The sequence below is a fragment of the Rosa chinensis genome, chromosome 4 (assembly GCF_002994745.2).
Source record: "Rosa chinensis cultivar Old Blush chromosome 4, RchiOBHm-V2, whole genome shotgun sequence".
Taxonomy (NCBI): Eukaryota; Viridiplantae; Streptophyta; class Magnoliopsida; order Rosales; family Rosaceae; genus Rosa; species Rosa chinensis.
The window spans coordinates 20,850,353-20,869,592 of record NC_037091.1 but is presented as its reverse complement, the minus strand read 5'-3'; the positions used below and the strand labels follow the sequence as shown (position 1 = coordinate 20,869,592).

General features: G+C 37.7%; 2 protein-coding genes and 1 long non-coding RNA gene across 3 annotated transcripts; 2 read left to right on the top strand and 1 right to left on the bottom strand.

Annotated features, from left to right (window-relative positions):
- Nucleotides 1–344: 344 nt before the first annotated feature.
- On the bottom strand, nucleotides 345–8,509 carry LOC112198969. Its single transcript, XM_024340046.1, has 3 exons — nucleotides 8,180–8,509; nucleotides 1,125–1,886; nucleotides 345–731 (listed from the first exon to the last, which is right to left on the bottom strand). Exons 1-3 carry the CDS (start codon nucleotides 8,507–8,509, stop codon nucleotides 345–347), a joined length of 1,479 nt encoding a protein of 492 aa, XP_024195814.1.
- Nucleotides 8,510–8,953: 444 nt separating this feature from the next.
- LOC112198968 (cell division control protein 48 homolog C) lies at nucleotides 8,954–13,550 on the top strand. The gene is made up of 10 exons (XM_040518681.1): nucleotides 8,954–9,668; nucleotides 9,858–10,462; nucleotides 10,856–11,008; nucleotides 11,556–11,672; nucleotides 11,823–11,927; nucleotides 12,374–12,439; nucleotides 12,513–12,577; nucleotides 12,656–12,857; nucleotides 13,031–13,168; nucleotides 13,308–13,550. The coding sequence occupies exons 1-10, from the start codon at nucleotides 8,954–8,956 to the stop codon at nucleotides 13,422–13,424; spliced, it is 2,283 nt and encodes a 760-aa protein (XP_040374615.1). The 3' UTR covers nucleotides 13,425–13,550.
- A 1,227-nt stretch (nucleotides 13,551–14,777) lies between these two features.
- On the top strand, nucleotides 14,778–18,166 carry LOC121052543. The gene is made up of 4 exons (XR_005809400.1): nucleotides 14,778–14,906; nucleotides 15,551–15,919; nucleotides 16,084–16,864; nucleotides 17,587–18,166. It is a non-coding gene; the product is annotated as an uncharacterized LOC121052543 (long non-coding RNA).
- Nucleotides 18,167–19,240: the final 1,074 nt, after the last annotated feature.

Here is a 19,240-nt window from a genome sequence, read left to right as displayed (position 1 = left end):
GGCAATACGGAGGAGTTGTTGCATTAAAGCATGACAATCATGGGATTTAAGTCCACTAAGCCTTAAATCATCCATGGAAACCAGATTTGATATGTTGGAAGAATAGTCTTCAGGAACCTTCATCTTAAAAAAAGACCCACACATACATCTTTTTACATCTACAGTTAAGTTCCAGCTTGCTAATGGCAAGAGCTATTTTTTGGGACCTTCAAAATTAGGCTGCAGTCCTAATCTAATACCCAGTTCCACCAAATCCAACCGAGTTTTCACCTCATCTTTTGTTTTTCCAGGAATATTTAACAAGGTCCCATTAGACTATCGCATACATTTTTTTTCAATATGCATCACAGCAAGGCAGTGCCGAACCGGTAGAAATTTCCAATAATCAAGTTCAAAAGGCCACTTTTCTTCCAACAAGGCCTGGTTTCATCCTTGGCACCCTTATATGGAGGATGAGGATATTTCTTCCCAAAAGGCCACTTTTCAACTTCCTCCTCTACCCTACACAATACTTCTTCACCAGTCAAAGGCACAGGAGGAGGTGAATGCTCAGGGAAGTTGTTGAAGGCAGCCTTCTGCTTTCGATAGGGATGGTTTATGCCTAAAAATCTTCGATGCCCAATGTATGCCATTTTCCCTCCATTAACTAGCCTTGTAGGTTTTGTTTTTTTCAAGGCAAATAGGGCATGCATTATACCCCTTAACAATACTCCCAGAAAGGTTACCATAAGCTGGAAAATCATTTATTGTCCAAAATTGTAAACCCCTAAGAGTAAAGTATTCACTTTGTCTTGCATCATAAACTCCCCTAACTCCTTCCCATAACAATTTTAAGTCATCTATTAGAGGTTCCAAGTAGACATCGATGTCATTTCCTGGTTGTTTTGGCCCTGATATCAATAATGTTAACATCATATGTTTCCTCTTCATTATTAACCATGGAGGCAGATCGTAGGTCACAAGAATTACCGGCCAACAACTATACCCTAAACTATATCTGTCGGATGACGCATCAAGCTGTCATGTTTTCTATCAGTAGCATGCCAAGTCAGACTCTTACAAGTTTCACTTGATTGAAACATTTTTTTGAACCTAGGAATAGGGGGAAAGTACCATAGTAGTACCTTTGCAGGTACACCATCCCTCTCTTTGGAGTTTTTACCTATTTTCCATCTTGAAAGACCGCATCTAGGGTATTTAGTTTCATCAACATACTCTTTTCTATACAGAATACAATCATTTGGGCAAGCATGAATTTTAGTGTAATCCATTCCTAGAGCACTCAAGGTCTTCTTTGCGTCATACACAGAGGCAGGTATCTCATTGCCTACTGGAAGAAACTCTGCAAAGGTAATCAACCAATCAGAGTAAGCACTATCACTCATACCGTGCTTGGCTTTCAAGTTGTAAAGGCTTACAAGGACATTCAACTTTGTGTGCCTATCACAACCCGGGTATAACGGTTTATTGGCATTATCAACAAACTGTCTAAACTCATTACACTCATTTGAAAGCCCTTCATCCTCATCATCTTCCAACTCCATGTCACTACCTAACTCTACTTCATATTCTGCCCCCTCATTACACTGCACAGACTCAGATTGATCTGAATCATATTCCATGCTATTGGTATCTTCATCTGTTCCTGAATCCACTACAGCCTCCCCATGATCAATCCATTTATCATAACTCTCATCAATTCCATTTATAAATAAATGGTCCCTAATTACTGAACTTGAAAAATATTCTACATTTCCACACTTTGTGCAAGGACAGCTAATGTGATTGAGGTCTCTAGCATTATACAAGGCAAACTTACAGAACTGAATCACCCCTAACTTATATTCACGAGATCTCCTATCCGCAACCATCCATGTTCTATCTATCTATACTATGCACAAACAAAAAAGCAATCAGGAAGACAAGCTTAATCAATGCTATATCAACAGGAATGCAAACCAGAAAACACAAAAGCAAATTTTTGGGTTTCTTTTAAACTGTCGGTACTGGAATAGGGAATCTCAGTGTGCAATGGGCTAAAACGGCTACCAAGCCAAGATTATGTTTTATCCGATATACCTTTAGTATAGATTTCTGTTTAAGAAAACTAACTTAATAAAAACAACACAGCTTTAATATACCCTGTACTAGAACCTGTTTACTCATACCTTTCGGAACAGTTCCTATTATAATTAACAAGTGATTCGCAACAATTATACAATATTACATGGCTTAACTATGTTTTAAGAGGCCAACACACTACACAATTACAAATGTAAGAAAGAGATGCAGACAAAATTATTTCACATCAAACAATACACTTACAATGATCATACTATATCATAGTAATCAAACTAGAAGCACAACATGTTAAAGCAAGTGTAACAATGGATGATTAAGACAAGCTATATACAACAATAGTCCAATAAATTTAACCCAAACAAATCAATCAAAAACGTTGATGTTCACCTGTAGCAATAGTCAACACCTTCTCTAATAGTCCAGTACACCCTCCAATTAACAAATCCCTGTGACATAAAGACATTCATTATATAAGAGTGCATGTACCTTCAAACCCTTAAACCTATCAAGCTGAAGGACAAACAAACACCCTCAAAGTTTCCATCTCTAAAACAAAAAGGAAAACATAAAAGCAAAGTACAAAATTGCAAAACCTTAAGTCTGTAGCAAGTACCAAGCATTAGTAACTGGAAACATATCATGCAATATAATCTGAAATTCAATAAAGGGAACAAAAAATAAAACTGTTTCAAACTTTAGTAAATCATTTATATTTATTCAGTCCATCTTTTGTAATGGTAGTTGAATAATGAAATTTCCTACATATGTGCAATTAATAATTATTAGATGGCCTGAACCCCACACTTTTTCTTCACCCTAGAACATTTGTTATCAAACCAAACAAATAAAGATCAAAATCTGCACCCAATAAACAGTATAAGATTTAGGCTTCCAGATTCCCTTTTGACCGTGTACTAGAACTGCATTTTACCTTCCAGAACTGAATGGGTAGAATTAATGCTTTAGTTTGCCCACCGCTTCCACTGCTAGCACTTCGTCTTTGGTTTCTGTCTTGAATTTTGCCCACCCTTTCGCTGCAAAGTAAACCAATTATCTCAATCATATTATTAAAGTTCAAATTTCAATCAAAATAAACACATACAGTGTTCACCGGTGAGGCTCTTGGATGCAATTTCTAAATCATAACCAACTCTCTCTCATTTTCTCAAGTTCACACATTTAGTCGTCACCACTAACATGTATATACAGACAATAGCAATTCCAAATCAATAGCAATTATCTGAGCTATATATTCTCAATAGTAATTTGACACAATTGTAAAAACAAATAGAAAAAGATATCAAAGTGCCCATACTTGACATTCAAATCACTAATCAAGTATAAACTCATCTACTCAACCAAATCAGCAATTCACCATCCAATTGTCAATTTTTTAGGAAAAAATCCAAAATGAAAGTAGCCTAGAATGACCAAAACTTGCAGAGACACTTAATCAAACACTCAAGAAGAAAAGAATGAGCTGAAAATAGATAAATTCTTTGATACTAGACTGTTGTGACTCATCTAAGGAGGTTTATATTTGCTAGTACGTTAACATAATGATCCATTTAATATTAAACAAATAATATGCATAAATTCTGTGTTAAACAAAAAGGACATAGATTACAAATCTACTTCAAGTCTCTTCCTTGGTAAGAGGACCAATGGTCTAACTTAACGCTTCTTCCCAACAAAAAACAGTCCCACCAAATTACTCTCTCTGCAACCACACCCCAAAACTCCAGTTTAAATTAATTTGCTCTCCTTTCTACCTTTATACGGTTTCACTATTTTTAACCAGAACCTCTAACTAAAAATTCAATCAAACTCCTCTTCTCATGAACGGGCACTTTACACTTCTACTCAAAAATAACCATCAATACTCCAGTTAAGAAATCTGTAATATATTTTTCAAGTTGTACCCTTTTCTCCAGAGGCACGCACTAACTCTCAGCAATCAAAGTCACACTACCTCAACACTCAGAAATCATGTTTGTCTCAACTATACAGATAGAGTGTAAAGTACTGAGAAAGGTCACTACAACAGTAAATTATCAAAGAAACGACGATTCCTACCCAATTTAACAAACCAAGTTTTTTAAAAGAAAAAAAAATTCCAGTGAAGTAATACCATAGAAACTCATACTTGAGCAGTTCAATTTGTTATCCCAGTAATCTTACAAGCTGAGAGAGAAGACTAGATGAATTAAAACGCAATAAACATTCTATCCATCAAAAGTTGAAATTCACAAAATACTACTGTCCAAAATTCTCCAGAATCATCATCAATCAAGCAAAAGTAAGAACAGAGAAGAATTCCAGTTGTACTGACCCAATAGATGTGGAACGAAAATGGATAATTGTGACTCACTGACACAATATTGTTGCCGCCACTCTCCCCCTTCAAGTACAGTCCCTCACGCCGGAGTCGGCAACCTTGAGTCTTTTCACTGGGAGATGGGTCGATGTGAAATCAGCGTGGGAGACGGAGACCAATGCGAGGAGGCGTAAACACTCAAAGACCGCTTTAGGATCGGCGAAGGCATCGTAGACGTAGTTGATGAGGACTGGGAGGCCGTCGGTGGTGACGGTCAGGATTATTTTCTCTAGATCTTCAATGGCGATTTCGAGATTTGGAGAGAGCTGGTCGCCTAGATTTTGGAGAGAGCCAGTCGCCCAGATTTGGAGAGAGAGAAATCTGATATCTAGGTTTTGAGAGCGATTGAGAGTGTTTTGACTCAGTTTTGATAGTGATCGAGAGGGAAAGAACAAGTTTTTAGGTTTACAACAATTTTTTTTCTTTCTCTCGACATATATCTAGGTTTTGTGAGAAGGAAGTAGCGGCTTGGTGACAAGTACGGGTTTGGTAAGACTTAGACAGTGCTTCAATAAATTTGTCCAAGTTCATCATACAACAGATAATTAAACAACTGTTGTACACGAGTATATGATCTCAAAGCAAGGACGGAAATTTGCCTGCCTAGCTAGGTTTGGGGGAAGCAATTCAAATATATTTGAGCCTTTAGATAACAGAATGCCCATAAGCTGTTGTGCAATTTTTTATATCATACACTCGGTATACCTAGTAGAAGATGTCAAATTTTTACAACATTGCCGCCCACTCAAAATTTGGCACAAAATTTGGCGCCCAGTTCTAGTCATACAACAGAAACAACTACACCGTTGTAGCTTGCAACATTCTTACAACAGAAAATGCATAATTATGTTGTGTGATTAAATTGGTGAACTTGTCTTGGGAGGGAATTTTGTATTAAGTGATGGCGGGATATTACAGAACATGTATAATTGTGTTGTGTGATAGAACTCTGGAGACAAAGTTATCAATTTAGTAGCATTCCCACAACAGAACTTCATTAATAGTGTTGTACAATGGAGTTCACGTTATCAGACGACGGTAAACTTTTAATCTCTTGTCTGAAGGGTGTTGTGTGATGCACTTTTTGTAGTAGTGACGAAAAGGGCAAATTGGTCACAACCCCCACTTCAACTCTATTTCTTCCTGTTTCTCTTCCTCTAAAATAAGAAAGATAAAAGATGTCGGGGTCTCCTTGAAATTATCAAATTCTTTCATGACCAAAAATATATGTCAAGAAATAAAAATTCCTCTTTTCCAAAAAAAATAAATAAATAAATAAATAAAAAATTCCTAGCTACCGTCATAAAACTGAAAATGTATCAATCGGACTGTATCAAGCCACCGATAAAACAAATCATGCCTTCATCGACCAATTGCTTTTTGGGCTTTTGAAATTTCTTTTTAAGCTTCCTTCCTCACTACGATTTTTATGTACGTTATTAGCAAATTATGACCAACCCTTAAGGTATTATTTTAAAAAGAGTTATTATCTAAGTAAATTCACCTACTCAAATAATTACATTATTTCACAATACAAAAAGGAAAAGAAGTACAAATTTTAAAACATGTACAATAGAGGGGGGAATCTTCAAATGATGGCTCAATATTAATATTTCGGTACTCGAATTTTTAAAATCATTGTCGTGGCACCTGCCCAATTGTCCCGTTAGCGATTTTGGTATCTCTATCCACTTTACTAGAGAATAGTTCAGTTACCAAAATAAATAAAGATGACTCAAAGAGAATATAGAGAGAAAAAAAGATACGAGAGAATAAATGTATTTGCTCATTCTCATTAATTCCCTTTCTATAAGCAAGTTTAAAAACACTTACCTTGCAGCTTTTAGACTTGAAGTGAAATTGATGAAAAAAGAAAAGAAAATCACGAATGTGAGACAATGGTACCAACACATCATAATGGATTGATCAAGGAAAACATATTAGAGAGGGAGAATTCTTCTATGCACCCGCAATGTAGAGGCCTCTATTTATAGGGGACGCCATTGCCTTATTTGCTTCTCCAACCCTGCTTGTAATTTGCTTTCCTAATTGATTGAGGTTTTCCTTGATTATTTGTGGTGCTGTAAACCTTCCAAAACTACACAGCAATACCGCCGAAAAGATTCACAGCCAAATTCCCAATTTTTGAATAAGATTCGATTTTCTGCTTCTGAAGCTTCATTCTTGGATTAGGATTGACTTGCTATTGCCATGCCTTTGGATGGTTCTCGACTCCTCTATGCTCTATGACATCATGTCTTCTAGAATGATAATCATCTTCGAGAAAAACTCCAAATAAAGCCCTGAAAAATATCTCCCGAAATGCTTCGTGAAAAAACTGTATGTTTCTGCCTTCTCAGGAAGCCTTATTTGAGCATTATTTCCTACTGCCTTGTTGACGTTTCTGACCAACTATTGGGCTCATGTTGTAGTAAAACATCTTATCTTGAAGGAATGCCAGCCCTTTCTGCAAGAGTCCACTCGAAAGGTTGCAAGAAAAGCTCTCCAAAACTCAATCAGAGAAGCTGATTCTGGAATTCCAGTTTTCAGCTTTGCAGCAACTGTTTTGCATGATAATTTCTGTGAGCTTCCTTTTTGATTTTAGTCCAAAGGAGTGACCAAACCTCATCTTTTGCATCTGTACTTCATGTTTGGTGCCTTAACTCCCTCTATTAAGGCTTCCTTTTCTCTTGAATTGCTTCACGAAGTACCTAATAAGATAACAGACTTAAACATACATTTAAGGAAATAGCCAAGCATAATGTAAAGGATTGAATATTATAATTGTTGCATTTTATGCTCCTATCAAATTCTCCCACACTTAGTTTTTGCTAGTCCCTTAGCAAAATCAAAAACAAAGAAAAATAAAACAAAGGCTCAAAACAAACAAAACATTACTATGTTTTCAACATTGTTGTCTCAGAAATCTCTTACTTTCATAGCATCAAGATTAACATGCAACCAAGAGTCAAAATAAAGTTAAGTGTAGGGCAATTTGATATCAGAACAAAATAAAGTTAAGTAAAAAAATGGTCTTGAATTACGCACATTTCTTGAGCAATCAATCTCTTTAGAAAAAGCAAAGAGTCGGCTCATTTCTAATCGATGGAATTATTGCCCAACACGGAAAATGAAATAAGAACCATAATTGGCTACATACACGTGAGGTTAAGGGAACACTTGTTGCCCTTACCCCGAGCGAATTGAGAGGGGAGACCTTGATCCCCCAATATTATTCTAGACCCGAGTGAGTTAAGATATAACTATATATCTTAGAACAAATACATCAGGTTTGAAGGCAATTTCTAGTGTAATGGTAAAAGGAGTCATATTTATATATAGGTAATATAATTTAAAATAAGATTTAGTTGGGTTGTTATTAAAAATAAATAAAAATGCAAGTCCTATAACTCCTATTCTTTTTTTGAGAAATAGATAACTTCATTAACTTATTCATGGCCAGAAGGCACATACATCACAAGCTCGTCTCATACCAACAGTTCTAGATGGTACAAGCTGCCAAGCAAATGACAAGTGACCCTCACTGTAGACAAATGCGCTCACTTATTACAGTACCGGCTAAATGCCCAAAACCCAAAACTATCTAAGCTTCTTGTTATAACAACCCTAATCGCCTAGAGACCTCAATTTGTGTACAATTAGAGAAGCTAACTTACATAGCACTAGACTCTAGAAAGCAAATACTAGGCACAGAACTACCAGAACCGCATCGCCAGAACCACGTCGCACCACCCGAAACACGTCAAAGTCGATCTTAGATGCCGTCAACGGAGCGTCACCACCCATCAAGAGCCCCAAATTGTAAACCCAGCAAACCCGACAAGAATTCACCCAAACAACCAGATCGAAGCCACCAAGAAGAGGACGGCAACACCGCCTGAAACTCTGGAAGGAAAGCATATTGGGATCCAACTGCCTCCCATCCCAATCCATCACCCACATCACCAAGATCGGAACACCGGCCACCGTATGTGAAAGGGAGTAGGACAGAAAAACCACCGAACCATCTGCCAAGCCTTGAGTAGCCATAGCCCCTAGGACGCTGTCCCAAGCCTTAATCTCATCACCCGTCCGGCAGCAGAACAGACGACAGGAAGGCCAGAGGCCAGTCCAGCCTCCGCGCGCCGCCGGACGAGCACGATAGAAACAAGGAAAAAAACCTTCTGTAGTTAGGGCGCGTGTAGCGCGTTCGTTTTTCTCTCTTATACTATTATAACTCCTATTCTTGATAGAACTAATATAGTGTTAACCCGACCTTTTTTTTTTTTTTTTTTGAGAAGAATAAACTTTTATTGATAAATCAGCTTGTTGAAGTACATCACCAAGTCTGGCTCTTGAACCTGACTTTTGGGGGCTGTAATTGTAATAAGGGCAGAGTTCGGCTGACCCAGACTTGAGAGTTGAGACCATATTAAAAAAAAAAAAAAAAATCAACGCCTTCAGGCTTCAGTGTTGGAGTGTTGGGAAGAGGAGATGAAGAAGGGAAGAAAGAGGATATCTGAGCAGGAGCGGCTTATCCGTCATCTGGAGCCCTTGAAGAACCTTTGTCTGGACGATATTGTGAACCGACTTCGCTCTACGTACCCATCTTTTTACCAACGCATCAAGCTCCCTATTTTCACCACGAAAGTCGAGAAAACCCTAGCGTCGCTTTCAGTTAAGCAGCACTCAATGGCCAAACAACCGCGTATCAGAAGCATAGAACAAGAAGAAGAAGAAGAAATTGGTCAAGGAATTTTCCACAAAAGGCGTCGGCTGAACTATGCTGCCAGTGAGAGCGAGGAGGATTCGGGCGAGGAGGATTCAGGCGAGGACGATTCGGGCAAGGAGGATCCGGGCTTGGCCGTCTGCTGCTTGGAGTACGCCATACCCAACATACCCAACAACAAGTTGAGTCCTTTTGGTTTTAGTCCGAGAGTTGTTCAGTTGAATTCGGGGATTGGAGGGGATGTGAGGTTCAGTGACCTAGGTGGGATGGAGAAAGCGCAAAACGAGCTGGAGAGGTTTGTGATGTTGCCATTTCGACATCCGGAGCTGGCGATATCGCTTGGAGTGAAGCCAGTATCTGGGGTTCTCTTGCACGGACCACCAGGTTGTGGGAAGACCAAATTGGCCCACGCCATTGCCAATGAACTCGGCATTCCTTTTTATAAGATTTCCGCTACCCAGCTCGTCTCTAGTGTGACAGGTATCTATCTCACATTTTTAGGATTCATATCCACCATTTAGAAACGATGATGGGGTTTGTGATTTATGAACAAGTCGGATTGCATTTATCAATTTAAGAGGAATAGGTTGCTTACTACTAGGTTCTGCTATCTTCTAGTATATCATATTCATTCCTTTTTTTTTTTTTTTTTTTTTTCTCTTGGATTAGGTTCATCCGAAGAGAATATACGAGACCTTTTTTCCAAAGCTTACAGAACGGCCCCTTCAATTGTATTTATTGACGAAATTGATGCAATTGCTACAAAAAGAGAGGATGTGCAACGTGCAATGGAGGGGCGGATCGTGACACAACTCATGACTTCCATGGATGAATCTCACAGACCTACTGTATTACCAGCTGCTCATGATGATCCAAATTCCAACTCGCAATCTTCGGATCAAAAATATCCCCATGTTCTCGTCATTGGAGCTACCAATAGGCCTGATGTTATTGACTCTGCTCTAAGGAGGCCTGGACGCTTTGAACTTGAGATTTTTTTAGGCCCTCCAGATGAAAGTGCGAGGCTCCAGATTCTCTCTTTGCTCACTCGCAATCTCGCATTACAAAGTGGTTCCTTTGATCTTCTCAAAATAGCCAGGTCTACCTCCGGGTTTGTCGGAGCTGATTTGACCTCCTTGGTCAACAGGGCTGGTTCCATTGCACTGGAAAGGATCGTAAACAACATGGTTGCTGCTGATGTCTCCATTCGTTCTGCGTCTCCCAAGTGCAATCAAGATTCTGGGCCTCAAGTACTCACTATGGCTGATTTTGAGGTTATTGATCTTCTACTTGAATTTCTTTTTCTTTTGCTCTTATTTCATATGCCGTTTGCATTCTTAAATGCATCCTTTACGTGTCCAAGTATCGGCCAGGGCCGTTAGTGCTGCTCATTTACCATCCCTTAGTATCTCCTCAGGTGCTGACCGATTTTAAGCCCGCATGCTGACTTGCCTACCTGTTTTCTATGCATGTCTTCTTGTTTCCTCCCTCTCTACTCTTTGTTCCAACTTGAATTCTCTTACTTTTCTATATTTTCCCCACCTTGTTCCTACTCTTATATTCAACTCGTCTTGTCTTCTTGAAATACTGTACTTAATTTCTGGTGGTCTGCTTTACCTGTAAAATTTCTGGGAGAAGCTGGTCTGATTATTGTTAACATTTCTCAGGACGCAGTTAAAGCAGTCCAACCCTCCTTAAAAAGAGAAGGATTCGCTGCAATACCTAGTGTGAAATGGGAAGACGTTGGCGGTCTAGATTCTTTAAGGGAGGAACTGTACCGTTCCATAGTTAGGCGTATTAGACATCCAGACATCTATAAGGTAATCATATTTCTCATCCCTCTCCTATCCTCATATGACATTAGCCGAAGAGCATCATGACCATCTATGGACACTATTCTTTACCCATAATGTTCGAGTGTAAGAATCAGAAATTTTTATTCCTCGATTCCACATCAACTGCCACTTACTTTTTGTGGGATTTGTATTTTGAGGCAGTTGAATATTGACAGAAGATTTTTTTTTTTTTTTTTACCTATGTTGGTCATTAGTTTTGCATTTTGTATTCCGAGCATATCTTTTTGAGCTTGTCTCAGTTGGTGTCTTTCTTTGTTGTGCCCGTTTGGGTCGGGATACATCTTGAAAATAGAATGCCAAAATGAGAACTCATCTTGGAAGCTATTGTTTTCTTCATTTTTGGTCAACTTTTGGGATTTATATATTATATGCTCAGTATATCACGTGTGTCATCGTATGTTCAGTATCCATCATGTGTTAGATGAGTGCTTCTTCTGTGTTAGATAAAAGCTGCGTCCACCTCTATTTATTTAGTGGGTAATTGCAATCTTGAAATGATGTATGTTCTCAGAATTTCGGATTAGATTTAGAGACGGGATTTTTGCTCTACGGGCCTCCAGGATGTGGCAAAACCCTGATTGCAAAGGCTGTTGCAAGTGAGGCAGGAGCTAATTTTATATACGTCAAGGTTAGTCATTTTTTTTTTCCTGTTGATTTTTTTAATTTTGTTTTATTTGGTTGATGTGATTAATTTGGTCTCTGGCACATTAAGTAGTTGAGTCTGTGTGTTTCATTATTTGATAGAATCTATTTGATATTTATTGTCTTGTCTGGTTAGGGTGCTGAACTTCTAAATAAATATGTTGGAGAAAGTGAACTGGCAGTCCGAACCTTGTTTAGCCGTGCAAGGACGTGCTCGCCATGCATTATTTTCTTTGATGAGGTTTGTGGTTTTCTCTATTGACACTTTTTTATTACTGCTATCATTTGGTTTGAATGGTAAATTATATGAAGTTGCCTAGGCCAAGGACGAGAATAACGTTGCCTGAAAGTCTGTATTGTTAGGCGTTATATAATCATGTAGATTGAATTGTTTGTAAAGTAGACCTTAGCGTGTTGTTGTGTTCATCCTAGGAGAAACATGATTTTCCAAATCTGAGGGTGAGATTATTAATGGCAGGTTGCCACTCTGATCAATGGCATAGATCCCTAGTAATGTAAGGTCTCGTACTAATCCAAGTCAGAAAAATCAAATCCTGTGTAAAATGTTGGTTTTATGTCTAGAGGTGCTTGACATTGCAGTGTATATTATGACTTTACTTTTGTTCTTGAGGAAGAAGTGTTATACAAATGATGGCTATAAAAAGTTTTACCCTCAACTAATGATAGGTTGATGCTTTGACAACAAAGCGGGGCAGACAAGGGGGATGGGTTGTTGAGCGGCTACTGAACCAGGTAGAAATGTCGTAGAAATGATAACACGTGTAGATTTTAAACCAGGGATAGAACTGACTGCCTGCAATTGCAGTTACTTGCAGAGTTAGATGGTGGAGATCAGCAACAGGGTGTATTTGTTATTGGTGCTACCAATAGGTAAAACACGGCATTATTTTTTCAGTTTTACGCTAATGATTAATTATGCCTTCCAACAATTTGTTATATGCATGGCAGACCTGATGCGATGGATCCTGCTGTTTTACGGCCGGGCAGGTTTGGTAAACATATTTATGTCTCACTGCCGAGTAGAGATGAGCGCTGTTTGATCCTAAAAGCTCTTGCAAGGAAGAAGCCTATAGATCCCAGTGTAGATCTCAATGAGATCGGTCGATGGAAGGCTCTTGAAAATTTTAGTGGAGCTGATCTCTCTGCAATGGTATGTCGATTGTATATACTTTAGAACGTTTTAATTTTTGTTTGTTTGCGTCTTGGATTGTGCTACTGTACCCCTTGTTGTCTCCTTTTCTGTTTCTAGTGGGAGCAAAAAGAAAGGGGGAAGGCGTTTTACCTTGGGATACTAACATGTATTCATCTATCTATTCATGCCAGATGAACGAAGCTGCTATGGCTGCTCTTGAAGAGGGATCAACATCAACTGATGTGAGTGTGGGTTCATATACACAGACTATTAAGAAGTGTCACCTTGAACAATCCGTTGCTAAAATCACACCATCTGTAACTAATAAGGTAGCATCTGTTTGATTTGCACATTCCTAATACCTTTCGACAAACAATTGTTTCTGTTTTGTTTTTGTTCTTCGATGATAAGACTGCTCAAACGCTCAACCAGCTAACGAAGTGTATCTTTTTTGTTTGTCCGAAACAGCAACTTGAGCGCTACTTGAAATTTGGAAAGAGGAGTGATCAGTGTTCTGACAATTCCTCTAGGCGGCAGCCTAGGCCCCACCTAGGCTGGCCGGGTTTAAAAGAATGTTCAAAATAATTTTCTGAGCAGCAACTCAGGCGCTACTTGAAATTTGGAAAGGGTATCATGAAAGGGGGAGTGTGCTATATACACACTCACTTGAGTGAGTGTGAGCCACGAATGTCAACTTCTCATGGCTTTCTACTATTTAATTACACAATAACAATTAATGCTACTTTGAATTTATTTTTTTCAATCTCTACTCCTAACCATATTTCTCCCTCCATTTTCTACTTTATGTCCACTATCCATTTCTAGATAGAACGACTGAATAGCTAGATCCCATTTAATCAAAACCCCCATGTGATTGTGAATATGCTTATAAAAAAAAATGGGTACCACTTAATAGCCTATTACGAGCATTATAAAACCCCATATAATCAAACAAACTAGCCTCTCCATTCTTGACTTATTCAGCTACAATGGTGCTCCATCCATTAGTAATAGCAGCTAGGTAGTTTATTATGACTAACATTTAGCAAACCTGGTTGGTAACGTATTGCAAAATAATCAGCAAAAAGAAAGAAAAAAAGATTCTTTTTCCTTTAACATTCAGATCAACAAAGAGAAATTTTATTCACACATCTTTAGATACTAAATACACATCCTTTTTTTTTTCAAACATCCAACATCAGATTTTATGGCTACATCAAATTACCAAAAGAGACATTTATATCAAAATTAAAGAAACTAACTATGTTTTTACTAGCTCGAAATCTCCACTACATGAATGAAGATGAAAACTTAGAGCTCTAGTTACAAATAGTTAACAACTCATCTACAACACCATACAAACATAGTCAAATGAATTCTGAGTTTTTGATCTCTAAAGCACTTGTGCATAACATTGGGTCATTCTCTTTCTTCACCTTCTGCTTATGGTAGAAGAATCATGAAAGTTGTAGATGTGGAGAGCTTAATTGATTTTCATTTCCATATTGCTTTTCCTCTTATGCCCATATGGCCGCAACTATCATCTGGGTTGTCGGAGTTTGCTTGAAATCCAGACTCACAAAAGTGATATCATAGATAAGGGATTTCATGGATTGAATATAGTCAAATAGAGAAGTATACATATTGCTTGTCTCATTCCATGGAAGATTGCTCATGACCGCTCACGATCCATGTTGTTTGATATTTGATAGTGAATCATGGAGCAGATGGGACAGAGGACGAACTTGATGGAGCAAAAAACACAGTTCTTTTAATTAAGAAGTTTAATTTCATAAGAAAAAGAAAAGGTGTCGATAATTGAATAATATCATGTACTTGACTGAGGTTTGATTCCTCTATTAATAAACAAAGTCTATTCTAACCAAAAAATAACAATTAGTGAAGTCCAAACCGGCGAAAATGGACCGAGCCCAACAGCAAAGGCGCCAAAGAAGAGGAAATAAAACGTCCCAGACGGTCGGACGCAGAGAAACACACCTTCACCACTATTGAATTACGGCCACTATTTTCAGTGATCACGGCCAATATTGAAGGATGACCAGCGCGGTTAGCAATCTCTCTTCCTTACATTTTGTATTTGCTATTTTGCATTTAGTTTTTGCTCTTCGAATTACAGAGAATTGAAGCTTTTTAAGCTTGAAAATGAATGTCATTCTCGTGACCATTGCCAACAACCAAGTTGACCTATGCTTAATTGATCACCATTCTTTTAGGCAAATATGTTTCTATTTGTTTAGCATTTGTATACTATTCATAAAAAAAAAAAGAGGCCCTTGATTAAGTAAATCACTTATTGTTTCAATTCTGGGTTTATATAAATCAGTTATAGCATAAGACTGTTTCAAATCTGGGCTGGGTGAAGATTTCCTTTGTTGTTCTATGATGGGTATATGCCTACATTGTTGTCTGTCCCATCTGGTTAATGTTAGAATAGGGACCAATGTGGAATCATGAACATCAAGCTTGCTATTAGCTATAGTACAAGCTTGCTAAAATATCTTCTTGATTTTCTTGCTAAAGTAAGCATTTGTTAAATGCATTGTTTATGAGGATCGGAATTGTCACTAGCAAAAGTATCTCTAGTCCAACTCCAATGGTTGCTTGGGAAAGCATCCAGTCAGAAACATCTGGGTGGGAAATATAAGTATATCGGCTCTGCTGAGATAGAAGCGTTCTCTTATTTGTTGTAGGTCTTAATTGAGGAACAAAGTATATAACAAGTGTGGGGATAGCTCTATCCCAGAGCAGGACTTTGAAACTTTACTAGCTCCTAGACCAATTATCCTTGTCTTGTGTCTGTCATGTGCCTCCCCAGCTGCACTATTCAGAGAAACACTCTTTCAATCTGGTTTTCTTTGACAGTGGAACCTCAGGCTCATGTAGCATGAAACCTCGAGAATTCCTATGGCGGTTATTGAATGAAACCATGAAATTCAGAGCCAAGTTAGTGGAATCACTTTGACATCCTATTTGACAAGGCCCATAGTTCCATCAGAGGAACCTGTCTTTAAAATTAACTTCCACTACTCTTCTGATGCTGGACGACCGCATTTCTTCAGGTTGGGAGCATATGTTGACTACCATGCTACTAGTAATTGAAAGTTGAAACCATACTTTATATTCAAAAATCACTATAAACAACAGATATTTAGGTTTAAGTATTGTAATAAGGTGCTGAATGCTGAATGCTTCGATGTTCTTTGACTGGTATATATATTAACAGGTTTTGAATGCTGAATGCCTCCATATCTGACCAATTTCGGTGTCCCAAAAATCAAGATCTTACAATCCTGTAATGGGTTGCTTCTATCTGGCTTTTGATCCTTCCCATTCCACTCCACTTCAAACTGGTGTGCATTATTGCAACCATTAATCTTGGACATCTATGATTCTCAGACCAACGCTTGGAACACTTCCCCGATAAACTTGAAACCACCTGAAAAAACATCCTTCGATGCTGTTGAGTTTTGCAGGCGTGCAATTCACTGGTATAGTTATGAACAGACCTCCACTTACTTTGATGTGGAGAAAGAGTGATTCAACTTGATGCCTATGCCTCATTCGTTGAACAATGGCATTATCCATTATTTTGGAGAGTCTCGAGGCCATTTGTGTTTGATATTGTCCAGCGCATTAACCTCTTTTGAAGAGTTTGATGTCTGGGAGTTGGATGAAGAATACTCTCCGTGGTCTTTCACATACCATATGAATCTTGATTACTTGAGAGCTGCATTTTGCAGTAGATATCAGATTCCCAGCCATAGGTTTGTGCCCTGGGTTTTGAGTGTTGTTCCTGGTGCAAACAAAGAGGAGTCAGAAGTTGTGGTGCTGGTGTTTGGTATGGTTGTTTCCTACAATTTGAAAAATGGAACCCTTAAGAAACTTATGGGTTTGGTTCCTTGTCAAGAGGCTGCTGTTCATAATTTAAAGTGCCATTGGTACAGTATGCTTCCATTCATACAAACTCTCTCTCCCGTATGAGAACCTAACCAGTTCTCTTTTGGGTATGTATACGCTTTTTTGTACTTTTATTGCTTTCTCTTTTGTATGTAATTTAACTTGCTTTCTCCTGGGCACTTGGCAATGGTTTCTCTCCTTTCCTATTCCATGTACTCTATGTTTCTTTAAATATGTGCATTTGTGCTTTCTCCTTTACATTTAAATATTCAACACAGTTTCTTACAATATATAATTAGGAATCCTTGAAGATGGTCTTTCTTTCGTTCTTTTTATTTTTTATTTTTTTATTTAATTTTTTTTTTCATACCATCAAGCAGACATGACTTGAGAAGATAATATCACATGTTGGTGTGTGACCTTGTTATTTTGACATTTTCAAGTTTATTATTTTTCTAGATATACAACAATGAACATGTATGTGATGTTGCAATGTTTATACAACTGATATTGAGTTTGGCAAATGAAGATAATGAAACTTTCTAAACAAAAAAGTGATGTGAATTTGGAAAGTTTTCCTGAAAGTAGCTTATTCATTCTTTTCTTTATAAATTGCTTATAGTGTGAATGTTGTTAGCACTTGCTAATGAAGCAATGAAGTTCTTAAATGAAAGATTGAGTGAGCTGTAGAGTTCAGATTCATGCACAAAACTCGACTTCTTTTTCTGCTGAACTGTGAAAAGTTGTTGTTATCTATGGCAATTTTGTATATTGCAAGACAGTTGGGAGTTATTTATTGTTTCTTCACAGTTTTTACTGCTGTCCTCAGGAATTCTCTGGAGAGGCCCAGATGCAGTTGAAGTAGATATATCTGTGTATGAGTTTGTATTTTTGAGGTGTCGACTTGGGATAAACTGGTGTGATTTGTGTCTGGTATGGCTGCGTCCTACAGTGTCATGAAGAAGTTTCTGCAAACTAGTGTGATTTAGAATTCTCGAGTGGGAAATATGCCTTCCCAGCTGTCATGTGCCTTCCCAGCTGCACTTTTCAGAGAAACATGCTTTCAATCTCGTTGTTTCTTTGAAAATGGAAGCTCAGGCTCATGTAGCCTGAAACCCAATGAAACTATGAAATTCAGCGCTAAGTTACTGGAATCACTTTTACATCCTATTTGACAAGGTTCATAGTTCCATCAGAGGATTCTATCTTTAAAAGTAACTTCTTCTACTTTTTTGATGCTGGACGACTGCATGTCTTCAGGTAGGGAGCATATGTTGACTGCAATGCTACTGATAGTTGAAGTCATACCTTATATTCACAAATCACTATAAACAACAGATATTTTGGTTCAAGTATTCTGATCAGGTGCTGAATGCTAAATGCTTCGATGTTCTTTAACTGGTATGTATATTGACAGGTTTTCTCAATGTTCATTCATGGTCCCCAGTATGCTTGGCTTAAAAGGTGATCTTTATTGAGTAGACCGCACAGTGAGTTCAGGATGAATACAGGAGACAGCAAATGCATGTAAGCACTGTTTTTTTATCAATATGGATGTGATATTGTTTTTCTTGGTCATGTAAGTTTCGTTGATTCATTCTGTAGTCATTTGTTATTGATATGGTACTTAGTTTCGGATTTTCATTTTGATGTCAGGCTTTGATATATCCTGTCTTCTTCAAAATACTCTTTCGAACTTAAAATTTAATCTTCTATTTCCACAATAAGGTTACTCTGAGCTCTTCCCTAAAATCTGGGGAAAAAAAAACACAATGAAAAACTTATGCACTGCAAATGTCACGACTCAGAATATGCTTTTCCTGTAGAAAGTAGCTTTGGGGGTGGAATACTTAAGGTACAATTAATCTCAGTTTGGAATTTTGTTGAGAAGCGTCTACAAGTCTTAATAATTAGTTTTGTCCTGATTTCTTTACATAGGTTGTGTATCTGTGAAACTTGCTTCTTGGTGTAAATCATGAAAGTAGAAATGTAGTTGCACTAAGTTAGCATGAACTTTTTCTGATATCTGTTTCTGTTTGTGATACTCTGACATCTCTCTTAATTATCACATTAATATCTTAATTAGTTGTGAATTCTACATATGCTTTGTAAACATGGCAGAGGAATCAAAATAGAAGGCATTAAGGCATGGTGTTCAAATTTACATTTTTCGGCAAACCTGCTTTATAACAGCCCTGATTAGAATTCTTAAAATGACAGGTCCAAAAACTTCACTACTTTATTTCTATCTACACAGTTGCTTCCCTTTCAATTTTTAGTTTTCTACCCTTTGGAGACTGTAAAATGCCAAGTAGTTAAAATAATTTGTGCATAGTTGTACACTCTATATTGATTTCCAAAGTCAAAGTCCTTCGTCATAAGATTAATCAAATCTTTTAACTATGAAGATGTTCTTTGTTTTGCCAAAATGAATAGATTGCTTTAATTGTTCTTGGTGAAACTCTTTTCTTAAGCATTAAATA